Source organism: Salvelinus alpinus, chromosome 1 (assembly GCF_045679555.1).
Source record: "Salvelinus alpinus chromosome 1, SLU_Salpinus.1, whole genome shotgun sequence".
NCBI lineage: Eukaryota > Metazoa > Chordata > Actinopteri > Salmoniformes > Salmonidae > Salvelinus > Salvelinus alpinus.
In genome coordinates, this window is record NC_092086.1 from 68,958,330 (window position 1) to 68,981,638 (window position 23,309).

The following is a 23,309-nucleotide window of genomic DNA, read 5'->3' on the forward strand; positions in this document are numbered from 1 at the left end:
CTGGGGCAGACAGGGCTTTTGGTCACCTGAAGGCTCTGTTTACCTCGGCTCCCGTGCTGGCTCATCCTGATCCCTCTTTGGCATTCATAGTAGAGGTGGACGCGTCCGAGGCTGGGATAGGGGTAGTGCTGTCTCAGCGCTCGGGTACGCCACCAAAGCTCCGCCCCTGTGCTTTCTTTTCGAAGAAGCTCAGCCCGGCGGAGCGAAACTATGATGTGGGGGACCGGGAGCTGTTGGCTGTTATCAATGCTCTGAAGGCGTGGAGGCATTTGCTTGAGGGGGCTAAACACCCTTTTCTCATTTGGACTGACCACCGCAATCTGGAGGGCAGCGAGGAGAATGAACCCTCGCCAGGCAAGGTGGGCCATGTTTTTCACCCGTTTTGTTTTCACCCTATCCTATAGACCAGGTTCCCAGAACGCTAAGGCAGGCGCACTGTCCCGGATGTATGACACAGAGGAGCGGTCCACGGATCCCACTCCCATATTTACGGCATCATGCCTGGTGGCACCGGTGGTATGGGAGGTTGACGCAGACATCGAGCGGGCGTTACGTGCGGAGCCCACTCCCACCCAGTGTCCAGTTGTGCATCTGTACGTTCCGTCTGATGTCCGTGATTGATTGATCTGTTGGGCCCACACGTCACCCTCCTCTGGTCATCCTGGCATCGGTCGGACAGTGCGCTGTCTTAGTGGGAAGTACTGGTGGCCCACTTTAGCTAAGGACGTGAGAGTTTATGTTTCCTCCTGCTCGGTGTGCGCCCAGTGCAAGGCACCTAGACACCTGCACAGAGGAAATTACAACCCTTACCCATTCCACAACGGCCGTGGTCACACCTATCGGTGGATTTCGTGACGGATCTTCTTCCGTCACAAGGAAACACCACGATTCTGGTCGTTGTGGATCGGTTTTCTAAGTCCTGCCGTCTCCTTCCTTTGCCCGGTCTCCCTACGGCCCTACAGACTGCGGAGGCCCTGTTTACACACGTCTTCCGGCACTACGGGTTGCCTGAGTATATAGTGTCTGATCGGGGTCCCCAGTTCACATCGAGGGTCTGGAGGGCATTCATGGAACGTCTGGGGGTCTCGGTCAGCCTGACCTCAGTGTTTCACCCCGAGAGTAATGGGCAGGTGGAGAGAGTTAACCAGGATGTGGGTAGGTTTCTGCAGTCCTATTGCCAGGACCGGCCGGGGGAGTGGGCGGCTTTCATCCCCTGGGCAGAGATGGCCCAAAACTCCGCCACTCTTCCACTAACCTGTCTCCGTTTCAGTGTGTACTAGATTATCAGCCGGTCCTGGCACTGTGGCATCAGAGCCAGATCGAGGCACCTGCGGTGGATGAATGGTTTCGGCGCTCGGAGGAGACATGGGACGCTGCCCATGTGCGCCTGCAACGGGCCATCAGGCGACAGAAGGTTGAGCGTCGACCGCCACCGCAGTGAGGCCCCGGTGTATGCACCGGGGAACCAGGTCTGGCTCTCGACCCGAAACCTGTCCCTTCGCCTGCCCTGTCGGAAGCTGGATCCGCGGTTTGTGGGGCCATTTAAAGACCCGAGGAGACTGAACGAGGTATGTTATATGTTACAGCTTCCCCCTGATTATCGTATTAACCCCTCGTTCCATGTGTCTCTCCTCAGGCCGGTGGTGGCTGGTCCGCTCCAGCAGTCTGAGGTGCGGGAGTTTCCTCCGCCCCATCTGGACATCGAGGGGGCCCCGGCGTATACTGTGCGAGCCATCATGGACTCAAGGCGTCGGGCGAGGGGCCTTCAGTACCTCGTGGAGTGGGAGGGGTATGGTCCGGAGGAGAGATGATGGGTGCCGGTGGAGGACATCCTGGACCCTTCCTAACTGCAGAACTTTCACCGTCTCCACCCGGAATGCCCTGCGCCTCGTCCTCCGGGTCGTTCCGAGGCCGGTGTCGGCGCGCTGCTGGAGCCGCGCATCAAGAGGGGGGGGGGGGGGGTACTGTCACGACTTCCGCAGAAGTTGGTGCCTCTCCTTGTTCGGGCGGCGTTCGGCGGTCGTCGTCACCGGCTTTCTAGCTGCCACCGATCTACGTTTCTTTTTCCATATGTTTTGTCTTGATTGTACACACCTGGTTCCCATTACGTTATAATTTATTCCCTATTTAACCCTCTGGTTCCCACAGGGTTTTGTGCGTGTTTGTTCTTTGTTTAGTGTCCAAGACTTCTGTGAGCTGGTTTGTTTTCCCTGCGTGGAAATTATTGTTGTTTCTTTTCGAGTAAAGTACATATTTTACTCAGTTCTGTGTCCTGCGCCGGCCTCCATCCTAACCGCTGCACACTGACACTTGACAATCACACGATGTACACTCTTATTCCCCTCCTTTCATACAACTGATAATGACATTTCAGCTGGAGCGTTTGACTTTCTCTTCCTGCTTCAGGTTCCTAAGAGAGTGATAACAAAAGACTTGAAAAGCAAAAGAAAATAAAAACACAAAACATGACAAGTATTAGTAATGCGTTAAGCCATGCATAAACATATATGGCAAAAAATGAAGTTTGATAACATGATGATTCCCACACTCCCTTAGCCTGACTTTATGCCTTTGGGATACTGTTCTGCTGGGCTCCACAAAAATGAAGGCTCTATACAGCCCATGCTTGTACCCAGACTTCCTCTTCAGGCTGCAGGTTTACAAAAGGTGTTCCCACGCCATATCATCCTAACTCAGCCCCCGTCTCCTCCTTCTCCCTCCATGGCCACCCGATATACAGTACATGTGCGATGGCCTTTATCAACTGGACCTCATCTTGAGGTAAATCAGCACTGCATACACGTTTCCACATCAACGCCTTCAGAAGGGGATATCCCAGCAATGCTAACAAGGTAAACCCTGCTACCACTAACACTGCCCATAATCCATTGGGTCAGAAGTTAACATACACTAAGTTGACTGTGCCTTTAAACAGCTTGGAAAATTCCCAAAAATGATGTCATGGCTTTAGAAGCTTCTGATAGGCTAATTGACATAATTTGAGTCAATTGGTGGTGTACCTGTGGATGTATTTCAAGGCTTACCTTCAAACGCAGTGCTTCTTCGCTTGACATCATGGAAAAATCAAAGGAAATCAGCCAAGACCTCAGAAAACAAATGTAGACCTCCACAAGTCTGGTTCATCCTTTGGAGCAATTTCCAAATGCCTGAAGGTACAACGTTCATCTGTACAAACAATAGTATGTAAGTATAAACACCATGGGACCACGCAGCCGTCATTCAGCTCAGGAAGGAGACACGTTCTGTCTCCTAGCGATGAACGTACTTTGGTGCGAAAAGTGCAAATCAATCCCAGAACAACAGCAAAAGGACCTTGTGAAGATGCTGGAGGAAACTTTAGAAAAATATCTATATCCACAGTAAAACCGAGTTCTATATCGACATAACCTGAAAGCAAGGAAGAAGACACTGCTCCAAAAGCGCCGAAAATAAGCCTGACTATGGTTTGCAACTGCACATGGGGACAAAGATCGTACTCTTTGGAGAAATGTCCTCTGGTCTGATGAAACAAAAATAGAACTGTTTGGCCATAATGACCATTGTTATGTTTGGAGGAAAAAGGGGGAGGCTTGCAAGCTGAAGAACACCATCCCAACTGTGAAGCACGGGGGTGGCAGCATCATGTGGGGGTGCTTTGCTGCAGGAGGGACTGGTGCACTTCACAAAATAGATGGCATCATGAGGCAGGACAATTGTGTGGATATATTGAAGCGACATCTCAAGACATCAGTCAGGAAGTTAAAGCTTATTCACAAATGGGTCTTCCAAATGGACAATGACCCCAAGTATACTTCCAAAGTTGTGGCAAAACGGCTTAAGGACAACAAAGTCAAGGTATTGGAGTGGCCATCACAAAGCCCTGGCCTCAATTCCATAGAAAATGTGTGGGCAGAACTGAAAAAAGCGTGTGCGAGCAAGGAGACCTACAAACCTGACTCAGTTACACCAGCTCTGTGAGGAGGAATGGGCCAAAATTCACCCAACTTATTGTGGGAAGCTTGTGGAAGGCTACCCGAAACATTTGACCCAAGTTAAACAATTTAAAGGCAATGCTATCAAATACTAATTGATTGTATGTAAACTTCTGTCCCGCTGGGAATGTGATGAAAGAAATATAAGCTGAAATAAATAATTCTCTACTATTATTCTGACATTTCACATTCTTAAAATAAAGTGGTGATCCTAACTGACCTAAAACAGGGAATTTTTACTAGGATTAAAATGTCAGGAATTGTGAAAAACTGAGTTTGAATGTATTTGGCTAAGGTATACGTGAACTTCCGACTTCAACTGTATATCTCAGTCAGATGTGGTGGATGCCAAAGCACTTTGCTGAGAAAGTACAATGAGCCCTCATCCAAGGTCAATGTGACCTTGGATGAGAGAGAGATGTATGGGGATTAACAGTAAAACTACGGTAGTGTGTCCATTTTAATCTCTGAATGAGCAGCAGCTGGAGCAAACACAGATAAACTTGTTTGCTCAAGGGCTTAATGACAGGTTACTCCGTTAATTCTAGCATCTGCTGCTGTAAGCCTACACACAGAGTCAATCAACCCAGACATTTGCAGTGATGTACTGTCACATCCTTCCTCTCCCTAGTATTATTGCTCCTGATCCACAGTAAGGATAGAAAAGGAAGAAAGCGTCAAACTCCTGAGGAATTTGTATGCGCCTTTTGGGAGCAAGGAGTACTCAGAGGGGACCATGTGTTTGTAATGAAGGAGGTTTGATGAGTCAAGGCAGCGCACCAAAGCAGATCTGGAAACATGGCCTCCCAGCTGACAACGCACCCCGTCTACTCTGACTCATATTGACAAATGAGTGCATTTGGAAAAGGGCAACTGCAACAAATTGAGAGGTTGACGTGTGCCAGATCAATTCAGATAAAAAAATTATGTAACAGGTTCACCCATACACATTCAGACAGTGCTTCCATTTTAAAATTCACAAAGCAACAACAAAGCAAGGATGTTTCAGATTCAGGAATGTTCAAATAAAAATCTATTTATATTCCTAAAATAATTCCTTATTCATAAATCATGCAATGTTAAATCATTCAAACGTGCACACAGTACATTAAACCATGTGTAATAAGTGACTTACCTGCTGAAGCTGACAGGAAAAGATGAGCTGGATGGAGTTGACATCCCTGATCCATCCCCAAATTCCTGGCCTCTGTTCCAGCCATCACTGACTGAGGGCAGTGGCGGATACAGGCCAAAGACAGGCTTCTGATCCTGTTGTACGCGCACTGCCATCGATGTGTTTGCGCCGTAGTGGTAACTCAGCCCACTCATGGAGCCCACCGAGCTGTGGGTACCAGGTATGTCCAGGCTGGATATCTGACAGTAGCTCTGGCGCTCGTTCTCCTGCTTGATTACACCTGGGGTGTAAAGCTGGATGAAGGAGGTGTCAGCGTCCTTCTCTGTCTTGATGACAGGCATGGAGATCCCTGGGCCCAGTTGCTGCCGAATCTGGTCCGCACCCTTCACATTTTTACAGTTTCCCCCACTGCTACTGACTATGGGCTCGGTTTCCATGTTGCCGTCACCGAGCAGGGCATCATCCACTGACAGGGAGGAAAGGAAAGCGGCCTCGTCAGCCAGGTAAAACTCATTCAGGTCTGACAGAGAGCCAGGCAAGTCCAAATCCCGCAGAATGTCCAGCGTATTGTCACCAAGGAGCCTCTCATTGACATCCAAGTCCTTCAGTGACTGTCCAAAGCTGACTGTCCCCATGTCAAGCCTGTCCTTATCATTGGTGAAAAGTCCTCAGTTTTCAGAGGGAAAAGGTAATTAGAACATCCAAGTACGGAGCTCCCTGGGGTGTAGGATCGATTTAAATCTGAAATGCTCTCCTCCAACAGAGCAAAGTTCTCAAACAGTTGCTGCTGTTGATGATTCTGCTGCTGTTTCTGTGCGTTCTGCATTCTCAGGGCCTTGCCCATTAACTTCACTTCAGCCTCCTCTATAGAGAGTCCAATGGAGGCTGTCCCTGCTGTGGAGAGCTCACCCTGAATCTTAGTGACATTCAGTCCGTTAGAGGAGTCTCTGGCTGGAGGCTGGGGTGTGGAGCCAGGCAAATGCATCACGGAAGTTAATGTGGTGGACTTGGAACTGCCTGCGTTAACCGAGAAGCTTCCCTCTTCACCTCCATCTAAGCTCTTGTCCTGGTTATCCATTTCTTGATCCTGCTTGACACACACAGGGATGAAAGCACTGGTTTAGAAAGTGCTTGTAATTCAATTCAAAACGGCAACAGAGACTGATAATTAAAAATAATTGTCTGAATTTAAAATGGGTACTGTTATTTACAATGTTTCTATACAATGCAATAATTTCAACGCACATATTTGATATTTAAACCATATGATCACATCTCTCCTGGCTTCTACATGACTGACAATATGACAGCAGTGTAAATAATATTCCAATGTTGTAGCTACCACCAATAAACTAGCAAGAAATACCTTAAATCCAGAAATCAGAGGTGTAACCTATAATATAGACATTTGAAACAGTGTTTACATTAATATTTTAAGGTTACGCCCATTTTGTTTTGATATTTTCTGTATGCAAACATGAGCATGCTTTTTTGTTTCTCGTATCATCACAATGGGAAAGAGAAAGCACGCGCATGCTCGCACACGGAAAAAAATCACTTAAGAACAAATTCTTACGTACAATGAAGGCCTACACCGGTCAAACCAGGACGGCGCTGGGCCAATTGTGCGCCGCCCTATGGGACTTCCAATCACGGCCGGATGTGATACAGCCTGGATTCAAACCATGGTGTCTGTAGTGACGCCTCTAGCACTGAGATGCACTGCCTTAGACCGCTGCTCCACTCGGGAGCAAAGATCATTCCATCTAACCCATAACACGTTAATCACAACTGCTCGGCCACTTATAAAGTTATAAACATAAAGTTATAAACATACTTTTTCAAGTCAATTAGTCAGTTTCCCCCCCAAAACACTATTACGAATTCCTGCGCCTGTCTCCAATCATTTATACAACGTGACAGCTTAAAACTTATTGTCAATAGGGGGCGCTGTTTTCACTTTGGAAAAAATCGTGCCAATTTAAACGGCCTCGTACTCTAATCTAGATCATACAATATGCATATTATTATTACTATTGGATAGAAAACACTCTCAAGTTTCTAAAACTGTTTGAATTATATCTGTGAGTAAAACAGAACTCATTTGGCAGCAAACTTCCAGACAGGAAGTGAAAATTCTGAAAATGGGGCTCTGTTTCAGGGCCTGCCTATTCAACTGGCTTATAGTTATCGATATACATGCACTTCATACGCCTTCCACTAGATGTCAACAGGCAGTGGAAGGTGGAATGGGGTGTCTAGCTTGATCTGAGGTCAAATGAGAGCTTTTGGAGTGGCAGGTCAGGAATTTCCTTTGTCAACCAAGACGCGAGGCGGAGCTCGACATTAGCTTCTGAAAAGCTTTCGGTTTACACGGCGAATATCTCCGGCTCTGATTTGATTTGATACATGTGATAATAACATCGTAAAGTAGGTTTTTTCAACCGAGTTTTATCAGTTTATTCAACGTTTATTGGGACTTTTGGAGTTTTCCATTCTTTGCGTCAAGAGAGGGTGGGAACGTTATCAACCTTGGCTAGCATTGTGGCGCGAATTCAACAGAAGAAAAGGACATTCTAAAACCAAACAACGATTTATTCTGGACCAAGGACTCCTTGTACAAGATTCTGATGGAAGCTCAGCAAAAGTAAGAACAATTTATGATGTTATTTCGTATTTCTGTGGAAAATGTTGATTCCTATTCTCCGCCGTTTTGGTGAGCGCTGTCTCGTAATAACGCAAGCTGTATGTTATGGTAAAGTTATTTTTAAAAATCGAACACGGCGGTTGCATTAAGAACCAGTGTATCTTTGTGTACCTGGGTCTCCCGGGTGGCGCAGTGGTCTAGGGCACTGCATCGCAGTGCTAGCTGCGCCACCAGAGTCTCTGGGTTCGCGCCCAGGCTCTGTCGCAGCCGGCCGCAACCGGGAGATCCGTGGGGCGACGCACAATTGGCATAGCGTCGTCCGGGTTAAGGAGGGTTTGGCCGGTAAGGATATCCTTGTCTCAGTATGTAAAAAAATAAATAATAATAATAATAATAAAATGTATGCACTCTACTGTAAGTCGCTCTGGATAAGAGCGTCTGCTCTTGGCCGGTAGGGATATCCTTGTCTCAGTATGTAAAAATGTAATAAAATGTATGCACTCTAGTAAGTCGCTCTGGATAAGAGCGTCTGCTAAATGACTAAAATGTAAATGTAAAATGTAAAATGTAAAATCTTTCATTTGCCATACAACAAGTATTTTTATGTAAAGTTTATGATGAGTTCTTTGGTCAGATTAGGTGAGTGTCCAAAATAGCTCCGGACATTCTGGGGAAATGTTGCTACATATTCACAATGTATAACCACGGTTTGCAGCTCTAAATATGCACATTTTCGAACAAAACATAAGTGTATTGTATAACCTGATGTTATAAGACTGTCATCTGATGAAGTTGTTCAAGGTTAGTGATTAATTTTACATCTTTTGCTGGTTTTTGCGATAGCTACCTTTTGCGGTGAATAAATGCATTTGTGTGTTTGGCTATTGTGGTAAGCTAATATAATTCTATATTGTGTTTTCGCTGTAAAACACTTAAAAGATCGGAAATATTGCCTGGATTCACAAGATGTTTATCTTTCATTTGCTGTACACCATGTATTTTTCATAAATGTTTTATGAGGAGTATTTATGTATTTCACATTGCTCTCTGTAATTATTCTGGCTGCTTCGGTGCTATTTGTGATGGTAGCTGCAATGTAAAACTATGATTTATACCTCAAATATGCACATTTTTCAAACAAAACATAAATGTATTGTATAACATGTTATAAGACTGTCATCTGATGAAGTTGTTTCTTGGTTAGTGACTAATTATATCTCTATTTGGTCGGTTTTGTGATAGCTACCTATGCGGTAGAAACATGGTGAAAATATGCGGTTGAGTCTTTGGCTATTGTGGTTAGCTAATATAAATACATATTGTGTTTTCGCTGTAAAACATTTAAAAAATCGGAAATGATGGCTGGATTCACAAGATGTTTATCTTTCATTTGCTGTATTGGACTTGTGATTTCATGAAAATTATATTATATGATATCCCTGTCCCGTTAGGCTAGGCTATGCTAGTCAGCTTTTTTGATGAGGATGCTCCCGGATCCGGGATGGGTATCACTGAAAGGTTAACCGACCCTAAATGAAGACAGCTGGAATCCGACGCCGCCGCAACTTCGGCAGCTGCAACTGGCCCATCCGAAGCTGCCGCAACTTCGGTAGCTGTAACTGGCCCCTCCGAATCCGCTGCAATTGGCCCGTCCGACACCGCCACAACTTCGGCAGCTGCAACTGGCCAGTCCGACGACGCCGCAACTTCGGCAGTTGCAACTGGCCCTGACCAACACGCACAACGTTCCTGTGGTCGTCCTCGAGACCGGTGTCGTCCCGCTGCTGGTGCAGCCCGTCAGGGGAGGGGTACGGCCCAGAGGAGCAGTGCTGGGTTCCTGCAGTGGACATCCTGGACACTTCGCTGACCAGGGATTTTCACCATCGGCACCCTGACCGACCCGCACCACGACCATGTGGTCATCCCCGAGGCCGGTGACGTAGACCTCCGGAACTAGTGCATGGAATGAGCAGCAGTACTGGGGGAATCCGTGACATTCCACTGCAACTGGCCCGTCCGACACCGCTGCAACTTCGGCAGCTGCAACTGGCCTGTCTGACTGAAGCTGACACAACTTCGGCAGCTGCAACTGGCCCGTCCAACGATGCCGCGTTTATTGGGCTTCGTCCCGTCCCGTCCCTTTTCATGGCATGTTGTATATTTTGGGTGGAGTATTAAACCCCCCTATTAGGAATTTCTGCGCCTGTCTCCTAATCATTTATACAACGTGACAGGCAGTGTATGTTGAAGTTGTACTGCAATTACTGCATCCAGAAACTAACTGCTGTGTTACGATGTTGTCTTGTCGTCATTTTGCAATTCTACTGTGGTTATTTTGCAGTTACAGCATATAACAATTACTGGAATTCAGAATAAAAGTTACTGCAAGTTACTTTCACTTTTTGTAAAGAGTAGAGAAAATACATTTGTGTAAATTAGGAAATATGTGTATTTTGCAGTGGGATGTGGTGTGTGATAACGCGTACAAAGTTCCTTTGACCACATCAATTCACTACTTTGGTGCGCTGGTGGGAACATTCATCTCTGGCCAGATGTCCGACAGGTCAGTACTGTATCCTGTTATACTGTGACCCTCAGTGCTAATGGAGAATCATGTGAGGCGTGACCTTGCGTTCTTTTTCATCAACAGGTTTGGAAGAAAGCCAGCACTCTTCACTACAATAGTAATCCAGATTGTGGCCACATTCGCACAAATATTCTCCCCAAACTGGGAGGTATTCAGTATTATTTTCTTCTTTGTTGGCGCTGGATCAGTCTCCAACTATGTCATAGCGTATGTTCTTGGTAGGTTGAAAATAAGCATTCCTTGTAACTACAGTATCTCTTATGCATTTGGTAAATTTACTTAACTTGCATATCTGGTCCTAGGGACAGAAATACTGAGCCCTGGAGTTCGTGTGGTATTCTCCTCTCTTGGAGTGTTCCTAAGCTCTGCGATCGGCTACATGTTAATGCCACCTGTGGCATACTTCATCCGTGAGTGGAGGTGGTTGCTGGTGCCCATGGCAGGCTCTGGACTCATATACATCCCCCTATGGTGGTAAGCACAATGTTTTTCCCGCAAAACCTTCTACTGAGTCAATGATCTGTGGCCTCTTCTTTTAACAAGGTACATTACTTCTTGCATACTTCATTAGCCTGATTGCTCAAAGGGCTTCAGTTAAGTTTTTTATGACTGTGTATGATTTGGTATAGGGTCATCCCAGAGTCTCCCAGATGGCTGCTCTCTCAGGGAAGAGTTGAGGAGGCTGAGGCCATACTGAGAGACGCTGCCAGGAGGAACGGAGTTGAAGCACCAGAGGTCATCTTCACTCCCTCAGAGGTGAGCTAGCTTAGCTTAGCTACAGTTTAGCTTACGTCATTTCATAAAATAAACTTCCTAAGGATATGGAGTAACAAAAACCATCCACAGAAGAATTACAAAGGTGTCTATGTCTTTGAATCTGATGTAAAATATATATTTTAGGTACTAATCCAGTTTAAGTCACAGTCCATTTTGCTGCAGTACATAACCTGAATGAAGTAGATCAACCAATGGTAAATCATTTGAGAGACTAATGCATTCCTTCCTGTTTTATGGCGTAATCCAGGTCATTCATCAGAATTCTCTAGTTAAGGTTTCTGATGTGTTTTAACCAATGCAGTGAATCACTGCAGAATAACAAAAGTGAGATAGATGGTGGACATGTCCAGCCATCACCATCTTTTGCGATGTCTTATTAAGACATGTCTTGAGACGTATGAATGCAGCTGCCACTGTATCGAAGACATTGTACGCAGTGTATCATAGTGCACTGCGCCTTATTACGAGCGATATGTTGGCTGGCCCTCTTTTGAAGTCTCATAGACTGATGCATCAAACTGTTTTTGTTTATGAAGCCCTCCTGCATAAACTTCTGCCTTAACTTTCTTCATTGTTAAACTTAAAGACGTTCTGTACAGGATACCAGACCCGGTCTCAGGGATGACTAACTCTGGAGATCCCCTTTGATTTCCAATGAGTTTGGTATATCTGCTCTTAGTTAATTTTTTTTGCATCATGTGTGGAATGATCTCCAACGTTCTTAAACATGTTAGGAATTGGTGCCTCTAGGGCGTTTCAGAAAGCTGTTGGGGGACCTTTTATCTTGAAGAATGTGTCTGTTTTTTTTATGATTGTGTTTTGTTTTTTGTATATTGTGTGTAATTACATGTATTTTGTGTATATGAATGTGTAGTTTAATGTGTACATTGTATTTTTATGTGTATTGCGGTGCTATACAGGGCTTATCTGGAATAGAGACCTTGGTCTCAGCGTTGACTCCCTGTCAATATAAAGGTTAGATAAATCAAAATGTCTTAAATATATAAGACATCTTAGAAATAAGACATTAAGACACTAACTCAGTTACATTTTTTATTTAGGGCTATGGCAGTCAATTGAAAAAACAGTATTTCTGTCTTCTCAACTCACTATCACATACTTTTTATTTGGGGCTAAGACAGTCAATTGCAAATTAATCTGACATAATGTCTCTTATCTCACCACCACTAATGAGATGGGTGTGTTTGATGCATGTCGGGTCGGAGCTTCTCAAAGTAAGGGGGCGTGGTCGACAGTACGCACCTCATCTCTGCTTCAATCCAATTCCCATTCAACCTGGATTGATATTTGTTTTTAATGCAGACGAGAGCACTGAATCCAGCTTCACACAGATACTGTATGAGCTGACGAAGGGTACCAGGACTTTTAATGCTCACAAGGAGACGGCAGGGTATTCCCTTTGAGTCAGGAACCAAAACTCCTCTGTAGTGACCCGTGAATGTGTCATAAAGTAACCGACACTGCCACCTGGTGGAAAGTTTGCGCACCAGGACTCTTAAGATTCAGGTTCAATCAGAGTGGCCAGTGTGGAAGAGCTTCAACAAACAGTATAGATTTTGGGGGGGAACAGAGGTAGGTACAAATTTAGGCCACCCACTAATGGCCGAAAGTGGAATTTTATTCAACAAAAAGAAAAAAAGGTCTTTCTCCAGTTTAGGGGGTGGGGAAATCCATTCATGGTTTTCCTTCTGCTCTGTCCATTCCAGATCCACCCCCTGTGGGTTAGGCCTGTAGCACAAATAAATGATGTGCAGTACAATGCCACACATTTAACTTTGAATATATGGTTACAATAAACCAGAGTCTGCTCATTAAAATGAGAAATCCATTCATTAAAATCCAGTCCAATGGAAAATAGTTCAACTGTGAACGTCCCTGTTACTCCAGTCTGTGTTTTCCATCGATGATGTGGGCCAGAGCTCCGCCCCTTTTCCAGTTTCTGAGATCCTCCCTTTAACCCACCTTCCTCTACTTTCTTCACTGCCTCAGCATATGACAACTTCTGCTCTACTCTAACCCTGGAAACCTCAACCTGCCTCTCTCGCACGAGACATTTCTGATCCCCAGCCCCATGGGCACCCCTACAATTAACACATTCCACTACTTTCCCCAATACTACACATTCCTTTGTCTCATGCCCTTCTGCACATTTCTCACACCTTGGACCCTCCCTCCTACACACTGCTGCCACATGCCCATACGCTTGACACCTGTAACATCGTAATGTATTCGGCACATACGCTCGTATAGGATAACTTATATCCCAACTTCACCTTGTCAGGCAAAGACAACTTAAAAACTCAAAAGAACAGACAATGACTCTTCTGTTTCCCCACTCTCGCCACCCTGTCTGTGTCACATCAAACGACGAGTATCACATACACCGGGAATCTTTGCCCTCAGCTGGTCAACGTTTATATCTACTGCTACCCCAGTTATCTTTCATTGGTTCCCTTTTCTTTCCCCCATTCGTTTGACTTCGAGCGCATTCTTCCTCTGCCCAACACAAACAATTATTACCAGACCACTTCTAGTTATCCTCACCGATTCCACATGACTCAACTCTTTTTTCACCCACTGTGAAACCACAAATGGATCAGCCAAAAGGCAAGAGTCCACTTTTTCCATCAACTTCACTCCTACTGTCACAGACTCTTCTTCATCCTTATCCTCGGTGCATACCTCGGTCTCCGATAACTTTAACTCACCTACCACCTCCAATACTTCACCCTCATTCACTTCCATTTCTCCTCCTGTCTTCAGCTCCCTCTGCTTACACTTTCTACCATTCTTCTTTGACAAACCATCTTCCTTTTTTCCACAATTTTTATCCGACTCACGCTCACCGTCTTCTTCCCTCACTCTCTTAGACCTGTTCTCCCTCTCTTTTTCCCTCCATTCCTCCTCCATTTTCCAAGTACACGTCTCCTGAAGATAATACTGCCGCTCGATCCCTGACACCCATCTTGTACCTGCTTTTTCTCGGGACTCATGTTTCCCCTGACCCCATAATGAAAAATTTTATTTCTGGCTTCAAAACAAACACCACCGTCATTCTCTGCCGCCATGCTGCTTCTGAAAGGCTTTAAATACAGGTTTCAATCTGCAGTGAACCAATGGGAATACCCCTAAATTACTTTACTTGCATTCTCGCAAAGGGGGGGAAATCAGATGTGAGTTACTGCGGTTTTCTCCCGTTGTTACAGTCCTGTGAATCCACTCAGTGACAATCCAAAGCAAACCGTAAGTGAAATCACACAAAATGCGCACACAAAAAAAAGAGTGAGAGCAAGCCATTTCCTGGTAGAATTCAAAACAATTTATTTAGTCATACTCTCCTCCACTTTTCGCTGCCTGTCCTCGGGTGCACTTTGCAACTGCTTTAGGCCCATTTATTTTTCTCACTATTGGAGTTGGGAGGGGTGTCTTCCCATGTTCCTCCTTGGTGACCGTCTGGGGCGTTGGACATCTGTCTGCCCCTGGTTTTCCACCGGGGTCTCTCGTCGGGGGCATGCTCTGGAGTACCTTCCTCTGTTCCAGATTTGACCATATTTCCCTTCAGAGCACAATGGCATAGTCTTCCTCTGGGCATCCTTCCCCACTTTTCCACAGGCAGAGGTAGATTTTTCAGTGGGTAGACTCACCAGGTCTTCTATGGATGTATGAAAAGTTTTATTGCACACATGTTCAGGTTAAGATGTTACACCCACCTCGACTGCCCTTTCCTTTTCTGTGTGTGGTAGGGTTTGCGTCCCTTCTTGCAAGATGCCCTGCCTTCAGGGAGTGTCTTCTGCCGCACACATCTTCTACATGCTGAGGCCCACACCCATAGATCCTTTTCCATCTGGGACCAGTAGTAGCGTCGACTGAGGGCCGACAGCATCTTGGCCATTCCAACATGGCCATTTCTCCCATGGATTTGCCTGCATACTGATGCTTTTCTGGGTCCAAAACCCGACAAGTGAGTATCCCATCTTTGAGCTCTAGACTAGCCCACTCCAATAGGAGGCGGCGCACAGCTGCAGTCTCCCAGTTATTTTCTTCACCGGCAGGTCTTGCCTCTTGGGCAAAATATGGGTGTAGACATCTGAGGGTGGGATCTCGTTCTTGTCACTCCTCCCAGTGCTCAGGGTCCTGGCCCATTTGGACAATGTTCACCATGGTTGGTTCTGTTTGACAAATGAGAGGTACCAGAGCATCCCAACACAATCCATTGACATTCATTCATAATATGGATAGATTTCCAGGGTTATGAATTTAATTTCTTGAAATCACAATTTCTCTGTTCCTCAACACCAAGGTCACCACCTTTACCTCTGCCAGCACATACCCTATACATAGGGGATTTGCAAACCATTTTCTGCACTCAACGTTCAAGGTCCTCCTTGGGGCCAATCTCCTGTGAGGATGTTAAAACAAGCTTCTGTCATCAGGGTAAGTTGAGATCAAGTATTGATTAAAAGGTTCACATTTCTTCCATTTGAATGAGTTCAACTTCAGGGCATGTGCCTACCAAACTTGGCCTTTAGGTACAGTCTTGCTTGGGCCCTTCAAGCCTTCTCCAGTCACCTGGCCCGTGGTGACTGGGCTTAGTAGTTTAAAGGCTGCTCAGTTGCTTTATTGACACTTTCCTCATCCATACGCCCACTGGCTCTACACTCACAGCTCGATCTTGCTGAGGTTCGGAGTCCTCGTAGCTCTTCTCGGATGGTTTGGCTCAGGGCTGTCATCTGCCCATTACATTTGGTTGGGAATCATTGATGGACAGCAATAATTCAACCTTGCCTCTGATTTTCAATTCTTGCCCTGACTTCTAATGAGGCCATATCACCCTAAATGCAGCATGGCCAATGCAGACGTCAGATTGACCATACATCCAGATGCACAATGCACTTCTCTCTCCAGAATGCGTGCTCTCCCGCCAATCTGTGCACATTCATTGTTTCATAACTGCATTGTGTGAATTGTTTGCATTTGATTGTTAGTGTCTATCAATTCCCCGTGACACACTCTATATCACCAGTAGTACATTCACAGTTAATTCATATAATTTCTAGTCTACAATGTTTCTTACTTTGGTTACGGTTTAGTTTCAATTTGTTCAATATTATTATTCCAGTCTTCCTGTTCTCATTGTCGGAGTGGACACATTGTTTGCAGAGTGCACAAACTATGTTACACTTGTGAGAAAGTTTTGGTTTATTTCATTCCATTTATGAGTTCTGTCAATTTAGTCATTGTCTTTGTTTGGAGCGCTCCTGTCAATGTTGAGAAACACAGACGCATAGAACTAGGCCTATAGGCTACAGTACCTGGCCCGTGGGCAAATTTAGGTATATATACACGTACCCATTTGGGGATCTGATAGTATTTCTGATTGGCTTAACGCACCACCACTAATGACCTGTGGAGCTTCTCAAGGTAAGGTTTTCTTCACCTCAAACAGCAAGCAAACAACGTGTGTTTTTACCAGGGGCGCAACTTTCACTGGGGGTAGGGGTGACATGTCCTCCCCACAATCTGAAATTGCATTTTTGTCCCCAACAGTTGTATCATTTGAATGTGATACAAAACGAGGCAACGCAGTGCTTTTGGACCATGCGGATGCCTCTGAGCAGTCAGGTAAAATTGTATGTCCCCCCACATCTAAAACCAATGTTGCGATTTACAATAATTCCTCAATGTATTAGAACAATCTTTCCAGCTCTCTCCCTTTTGATAGCCACTCAGCGTGAAAGGGAAAAATGGCATGCTCTGATCCAGTGGAAACGTCATAAAATAGGCTTCTTATCAGTGCTTAGTTGATTATTGGAATCAGCTGTGTAGTGCTGGGGCAAACACCAAAATGTACACCCCTTGGGGTCCCGAGGACCTAGTTTGGGAAACACTGCTCTATTCAATATCAATATACAAATTCTCAATCAGGGGTTTTTCATAACTTTATTTGTTTTAATAAAAATGTGTTATTTTTTTATCTTGTTATTATCATTATAAAAATAGATACATACTGATTGTACAAAACATTAAGAACCGCTGCTCTTTCCATGACATGGTGAATCCAGGTGAAAGCTATGATCCCTTATTAAAGTCACTTGTTAAATCCACTTCATTCAGTCTAGATGAAGGGGAGGAGACAGGTTTAAGAAGGATTTTTAAGCCTTGAGACAATTGAGACATGGATTGTGTATTTGTGCCATTCAGAAGGTGAATGGCCAACCCAAAATGACTGCCTCGCCTGGTTCACCAACTCTTTCTCAGATAGTTCAGTGTGGCAAATCGGAGAGCCTGTTGTCTGGACCTCTGCCAGTCTCTATGGGGGTGCCACAGGGTTCAATTCTTGGACCTACTCTTTTTTCTGTATATATCAATGATGTCGCTCTTGCTGTTGGTGATTCTCTGATCCACCTCTATGTAGATGACACCATTCTGTATACATCTGGCCCTTTCTTGGACACAGTGTTAACAAACCTCCAAATGAGCTTCAATGCCATACAACACTCCTTCCGTGGCCTCCAACTGCTCTTAAATGCAAGTAAAACTAAATGCATGCTCTTCAACCGATTGCTGCCCACACCTGCCCGCCCTCCTAGCATCACTACTCTGGACGGTTCTGACTTAGAATATGTGGACAATTACAAATACCTAGGTGTCTGGTTAGACTGTAAACTCTCCTTCCAGACTCATATTAAGCATCTCCATTCCAAAATCTAGAATCAGCTTCCTATTCCGCAACAAAGCCTCCTTCACTCATGCTGCCAAACATACCCTCATAAAACTGACTATCCTACCGATCCTTGACTTTGGCGATGTCATTTACAAAATAGCCTCCAACACTCTACTCAGCAAATTGGATATAGTCTATCACAGTGCCATCCGTTTTGTCACCAAAGCCCCATATACTACCCACCACTGCGACCTGTATGCTCTCGTTGGTTGGCCCTTGCTACATATTCGTCGCCAAACCCACTGGCTCCAGGTCATCTATAAGTCTTTGCTAGGTAAAGCCCTGCCTTATCTCAGCTCACTGGTCACCATAGCAACACCCACCTGTAGCACGCGCTCCAGCAGGTATACTTCAATGGTCATCCCCAAAGCCAACACCTATTTGGCCATCTTTCCTTCCAGTTCTCTGCTGCCAATGACTGGAACGAATTGACAAATCACTGAAGCTGAAGACTTATATCTCCCTCACTAACTTTAAGCATCAGCTGTCAGAGCAGCTTACCGATCACTATACCTGTACACAGCCCATCTGTAAATAGCACACCCAACTACCTCATCCCCATATTGGATTTTTTGTTGCTCTTTTCCACCCCAGTATCTCTACTTGCACATCATCATCTGTACATCTATCACTCCAGTGTTAATGCTAAATTGTAATTATTTCGCCACTATGGCCTATTTATTGCCTTACCTCCCTAACCTTACTACATTTGCACACACCGTACATAGATTTTTCTATTGTGTTTTTGACTGTACGTTTGTTTGTCCCATGTGTAACTCTGTGTTGTTGTTTTTGTCGCACTGCTTAGCTTTATCTTGGCCAGGTCGCAGTTGTAAATGAGAACTTGTTCTCAACTGTTCTACCTGGTTAAATAAAGGTGAAATAAATAAAAATGTAAGTGCCTTTGAATGGGGTAAGGTGGTAGGTGCCAGGGGTACCAGTTTGTTTCAAGAACTGCAACGTTGCTGTTTTTATTTAAGCTCAACGGACTTTGTAGAGTGGTGTGATGAATCACACTTGGTCCTCAATACCAACAAGACCAAAGAGATGTGCATAGACTTCAGGAAGCGAACAACACCCACCTCTGCAACATCTACTGTATCAGAAGTCAGATCATAGAGATTGTAGAGGGATACAAATATCTGGGTGTCCTCTTGGACAATAAGCTTCAGTGAAGTAGATACACAGACCTGATCTACAAAAAGAGTCAGCAGACACTGTACTTCCTCGAAAAGCTGGGATCTTTTAAAGTTGACTGTACTACAGTGACTCTGTTCTATGAATCTTTCAGAGCATTTAAACTGTTTATATTGTTCGTTGGTTTGGCAATGCCACTGTCAGCCAGGAAAATATGCTGAGAATGATTATTCCTAAAGCAAGCAAGGTACTTGGAGTCAAACTGAGAGGCTTGGATAATATCTTTAAGGTCAGGGCCCTCAGCAAGGCTCACACAATCCTTTTAGACCAAAACCGCCCCCTGTACCTGGACTTTGAACTACTCGCCTCTGGGTGCAGGTATATGGCACCCCTCCCCCTCCCCGACAGGAAAAAAAAAACTAGGCAATCATTTGTACCAAGTGTGATATCCCTCCTAAACAGCTCGGGCTGAAGTTCAAATCCAACAAGCAAGCCCAGCAGGCTAGTCCCTTTCATTGGTATGTACTGTGTGTTACAGTTATGAATTTGTATTTTCAATTTATTTTCTATTGTATTTAAACTCCACTTCAAACATGTACATGATACTGCAACAACATTTCCCCATGGGGACATTAAAGTATGTAAAGCAAAATAAAAAACACCAAGCCAACTTGACACAACTGTGGGAAGCATTGGAGTCAACATCCCGGTGGAAAGCTTTCGACTCCTTGAAGAGTCCATGCCACGACGAATTGAGGCTATTCTGAGGGCAAAAGGGGGTGCAACTCAATATTAGGAAAAAGCATCTAATGCTTCGACACTCAGTGTGTATATATATATATATATATATATATATATATATATATACACTGTTGAAGTCAGAAGTTTACATACACTTAGGTTGGAGTCATTAAAACTCGTTTTTCAACCACTCCACAAATTTCTTGTTATCAAACTATAGTTTTGGCAAGTCGGTTAGGACATCTACTTTGTGCATCACACGAGTAATTTTTCCAACAATTGTTTACAGACAGATTATTTCTCTTATAATTCACTGTATCACAATTCCATCGGGTCAGAAGTTTACATACACTGTTGTCTGTGCCATTAAACAGCTTGGAAAATTCCAGAAAATGATGCCATGGCTTTAGAAGCTTCTGATAGGCTAATTGACGTAATTTGAGTCAATTGGAGGTGGACCTGTGGATGTACTTCAAGGCCTACCTTCAAACTCAGTGCCTCTTTGCTTGACATCATGGGAAAATCAAAAGAAATCAGCCAAGACCTCAGAAAAAGATTGTAGACATGCACAAGTCTGGTTCATCCTTGGGAGCAATTTCCAAATGCCTGAAGGTACCATGTTCATCTGTACAAACAATAGTACGCAAGTATAAACACCATGGGACGCGTTCTGTCTCCGAGAAATGAACGTACTTTGGTGCGAAAAGTGCAAATCAATCCCAGAACAACAGCAAATGACTTTGTGAAGATGCTGGAGGAAACAGGTACAAAAGTATCTATATCCACAGTAAAACAAGTCCTATATCGACATTACCTGAAAGGCCGCTCAGCAAGGAAGAAGCCACTGCTCCATAACCGCCATAATCCAGACTATTGTTTGGCCATAATGACCATCGTTATGTTTGGAGGAAAAAGGGGAAGGCTTGCAAGCCGAAGAACACCATCCAAACCGTGAAGCACAGGGGTGGCAGCATCATGTTGTGGGGTGCTTTTGGACAATGACCCCAAGAATACTGCCAAAGTTGTGGCAAAATGGCTTAAGGACAACAAAGGTATTGGAGTGGCCATCACTAAGCCTTGACCTCAATCCGATAGAAAATTTGTGGGCAGAACTGAAAAAGCGTGTGCGAGCAAGGAGGCCTACAAACCTGACTCAGTTACACCAGCTCTGTCAGGAGAAATGGGCCAAAATTCACCCAACTTATTGTGGGAAGCTTGTGGAAGGCTACCCAAAATGTTTGACCCAAGTTAAACAATTTAAAGGCAATGCTATCAAATACTAATTGAGTGTATGTAAACTTCTGACCCACTGGGAATGTGATGAAAGAAATAAAAGTAAAATAATAAATAAATAACTCTCTCTACTATTATTCTGACATTTCACATTCTTAAAATAAAGTGGTGATCCTAACTGACCTAAGACAAATTATTTTTTACTTGGATTAAATGTCAAGAATTGTGAAACTGAGTTTTAATGTATTTGGCTAAGGTGTATGTAAACTTCTGACTTCAACTGTATATGTATGTATGTATGTATGTATGTATGTATGTATGTATGTATGTATGTATGTATGTATGTATGTATGTATGTATGCTTGTTAAAATGTTGTCAAGCGCTTTCCATTGCATGTCTTCATGACATGGCACAAAATGTCATGGTGTGTCTACAGACACAATCCGTGTCTCAAGACAAGTCTTAGAAATGTGTTTTAAGATGACTCAAGACATCTTGAGAAACGGGATGGCTGGGTATGAATTTACTCTTAACAAATGTCGACCATTATTTTTTTTTGCTTTTCTAAATGATGTATCCTGATGATGACTTACCCACATATCACCAGGTAGAAGATGCTCTGGCCATGAAGGACATGAAACACAACATTCTGGATGTCATGAGGAACAGCAACATGCTCTCAGTCACAGTTCTGTGTTCCCTTCTGTGGTAAGTCCTAGCATCTGAAGTCCTCAACAATCTCAATGACTCTGAATGTGACTTTGTTTGTGCCTGTTCATCATGCTCAGTAGGATCTGTATCTTTGATTTCCCTTCTCTGCAGGATGATAATCTCCTGTGGTTACTTTGCCCTGATTTTGAACACCACCAACCTCAATGGAAATCCCTATATCAACTGCTTCCTGTCTGGAGTTGTAGAAGTGCCAGCCTATTTCATCGCCCTGGTGCTGCTCAGATACTGTTCCAGACACTTATGCCAGTCCTCCACTCTCTTCCTAGGTGGCACTGTTATTCTCTTCATTAACATTGTCCCAACAGGTAAAATTAATAGACAGTCTCAGAGGGAGTCTCATTGACAGATATTTATAGACATCACCCAATTTACACATGGCTGACTCTCTATGTTTCAGATCTCCCAGGAGTGGCCATCTTTCTGGAAATGGTGGGGAAGTTTGCCATCACCACAGCATTCTGTGTGGTGTACGCCGTCACGTCGGAGCTCTTCCCCACCGTGGTTAGGAACATGGCTATGGGGACGTGCTCCATGGCAGCACGCATAGTCACCATCCTCTCCCCCTTCATCATCTACCTCGGTAAGACCTGACTCACGGTCACTTTCTTTGTTCAGTGGAGATGAACAAGATTGAGCGGACGTAAATTGACAATGTCTCTCACTGTGAATTTGCTTTGCTGATATTCAGACCCCTCCCTTGGTACTGAAAACGTCTTAATTTATTTTTTTGCAGGAAATTACTACAAGTACCTCCCATACATATTGATTGGTAGCCTGGCAATATTTGGGGGGCTGTTCTGCTTCATTTTACCTGAGAGTTACGGGAGGGTGTTGCCAGAAACCATCTCACAGATGCAACAAATCAAAGGGTGAGTTTGACTGTCCGTCCTTCTTTATGTCCATCCGTATATATATGAATGAAGAATTGTTTCAAATACGTGTTTTTGTCTTTTCTACAGGTGTCGATGCAACACAGACCAAGACACCAAAAACATTGATAGCAAATCTGAGTTTCGGAAGGAGTCTAAATTGTGAATCTTGTTCTACTATACAATTTTTTTCTCTTGTGGTGTATTAAAACTACAAAACAGTATTCTGGTTTGTAATTATTAGCTATCTTTTTCTTTATGAAATTGTACAGTGCATTCGGAAAGTATTCAGACCCCTTGACTTTTCCACATTTTGCTACATTACAGCCTTATTCTAAAATTGATTAAATTGTTTTTTTCCCTCATCAATCAACACACAACACCCCATAATGACAAAGCAAAAACAGTTTTTTTGTTGTTGTTGAAAAAGATATCAACATATACTGAAATATGATATCTACATAAGTATTCAGAACCTTTACACAGTACTATGTTGAAGCACCTTTGGCAGCGATTACAGACGTAAGTCTTCTTGGATATGATACTACAATCTTGGCACACCTGTATTTGGGGAGTTTCTCCCATTCTTCTCTGCAGATCCTCTCAAGATCTGTCAGGTTGAGCGTCGCTGCACAGATATTTTCAGGTCTCTCCAGAGATGTTCGATCGTGTTCAAGTCCGGGTTCTGGCTGGGCCACTCAAGGTCATTCCAA

General features: G+C 44.2%; 2 protein-coding genes across 2 annotated transcripts in view; one reads left to right on the plus strand and one right to left on the minus strand.

Annotated features, from left to right (window-relative positions):
* The window catches only part of LOC139584105 (solute carrier family 22 member 4-like), a 34,521-nt gene extending 11,701 nt beyond the window's left edge, over nt 1-22,820 (plus strand). Inside the window, exons 2-10 of the mRNA XM_071415616.1 lie at nt 10,234-10,337; nt 10,425-10,579; nt 10,664-10,835; nt 10,991-11,117; nt 21,603-21,703; nt 21,818-22,032; nt 22,125-22,307; nt 22,461-22,596; nt 22,687-22,820. Coding sequence (XP_071271717.1) covers nt 10,234-10,337; nt 10,425-10,579; nt 10,664-10,835; nt 10,991-11,117; nt 21,603-21,703; nt 21,818-22,032; nt 22,125-22,307; nt 22,461-22,596; nt 22,687-22,762 — 1,269 coding nt within the window. The 3' untranslated portion in view covers nt 22,763-22,820. The remainder of the gene's footprint in view (nt 1-10,233; nt 10,338-10,424; nt 10,580-10,663; nt 10,836-10,990; nt 11,118-21,602; nt 21,704-21,817; nt 22,033-22,124; nt 22,308-22,460; nt 22,597-22,686) is intronic.
* Nucleotides 2,371-6,211, minus strand: LOC139539974 (glucocorticoid receptor-like). The gene is made up of 2 exons (XM_071343435.1): nt 5,128-6,211; nt 2,371-2,410 (listed from the first exon to the last, which is right to left on the minus strand). Exons 1-2 carry the CDS (start codon nt 5,760-5,762, stop codon nt 2,371-2,373), a joined length of 675 nt encoding a protein of 224 aa, XP_071199536.1. The 5' UTR covers nt 5,763-6,211.
* Nucleotides 22,821-23,309: the final 489 nt, after the last annotated feature.

What these genes read in the sequence shown, in the direction of transcription:
- LOC139539974 (XM_071343435.1), bottom strand. Translation starts at nt 5,762, where the DNA reads ATGGGGACAGTCAGCTTTGGACAGTCACTGAAGGACTTGGATGTCAAT. An exon ending in TTTCCTGTCAGCTTCAGCAG is followed by an intron (nt 2,411 to 5,127) that starts GTAAGTCACTTA and finishes TCACTCTCTTAG; the next exon opens with GAACCTGAAGCAGGAAGAGA.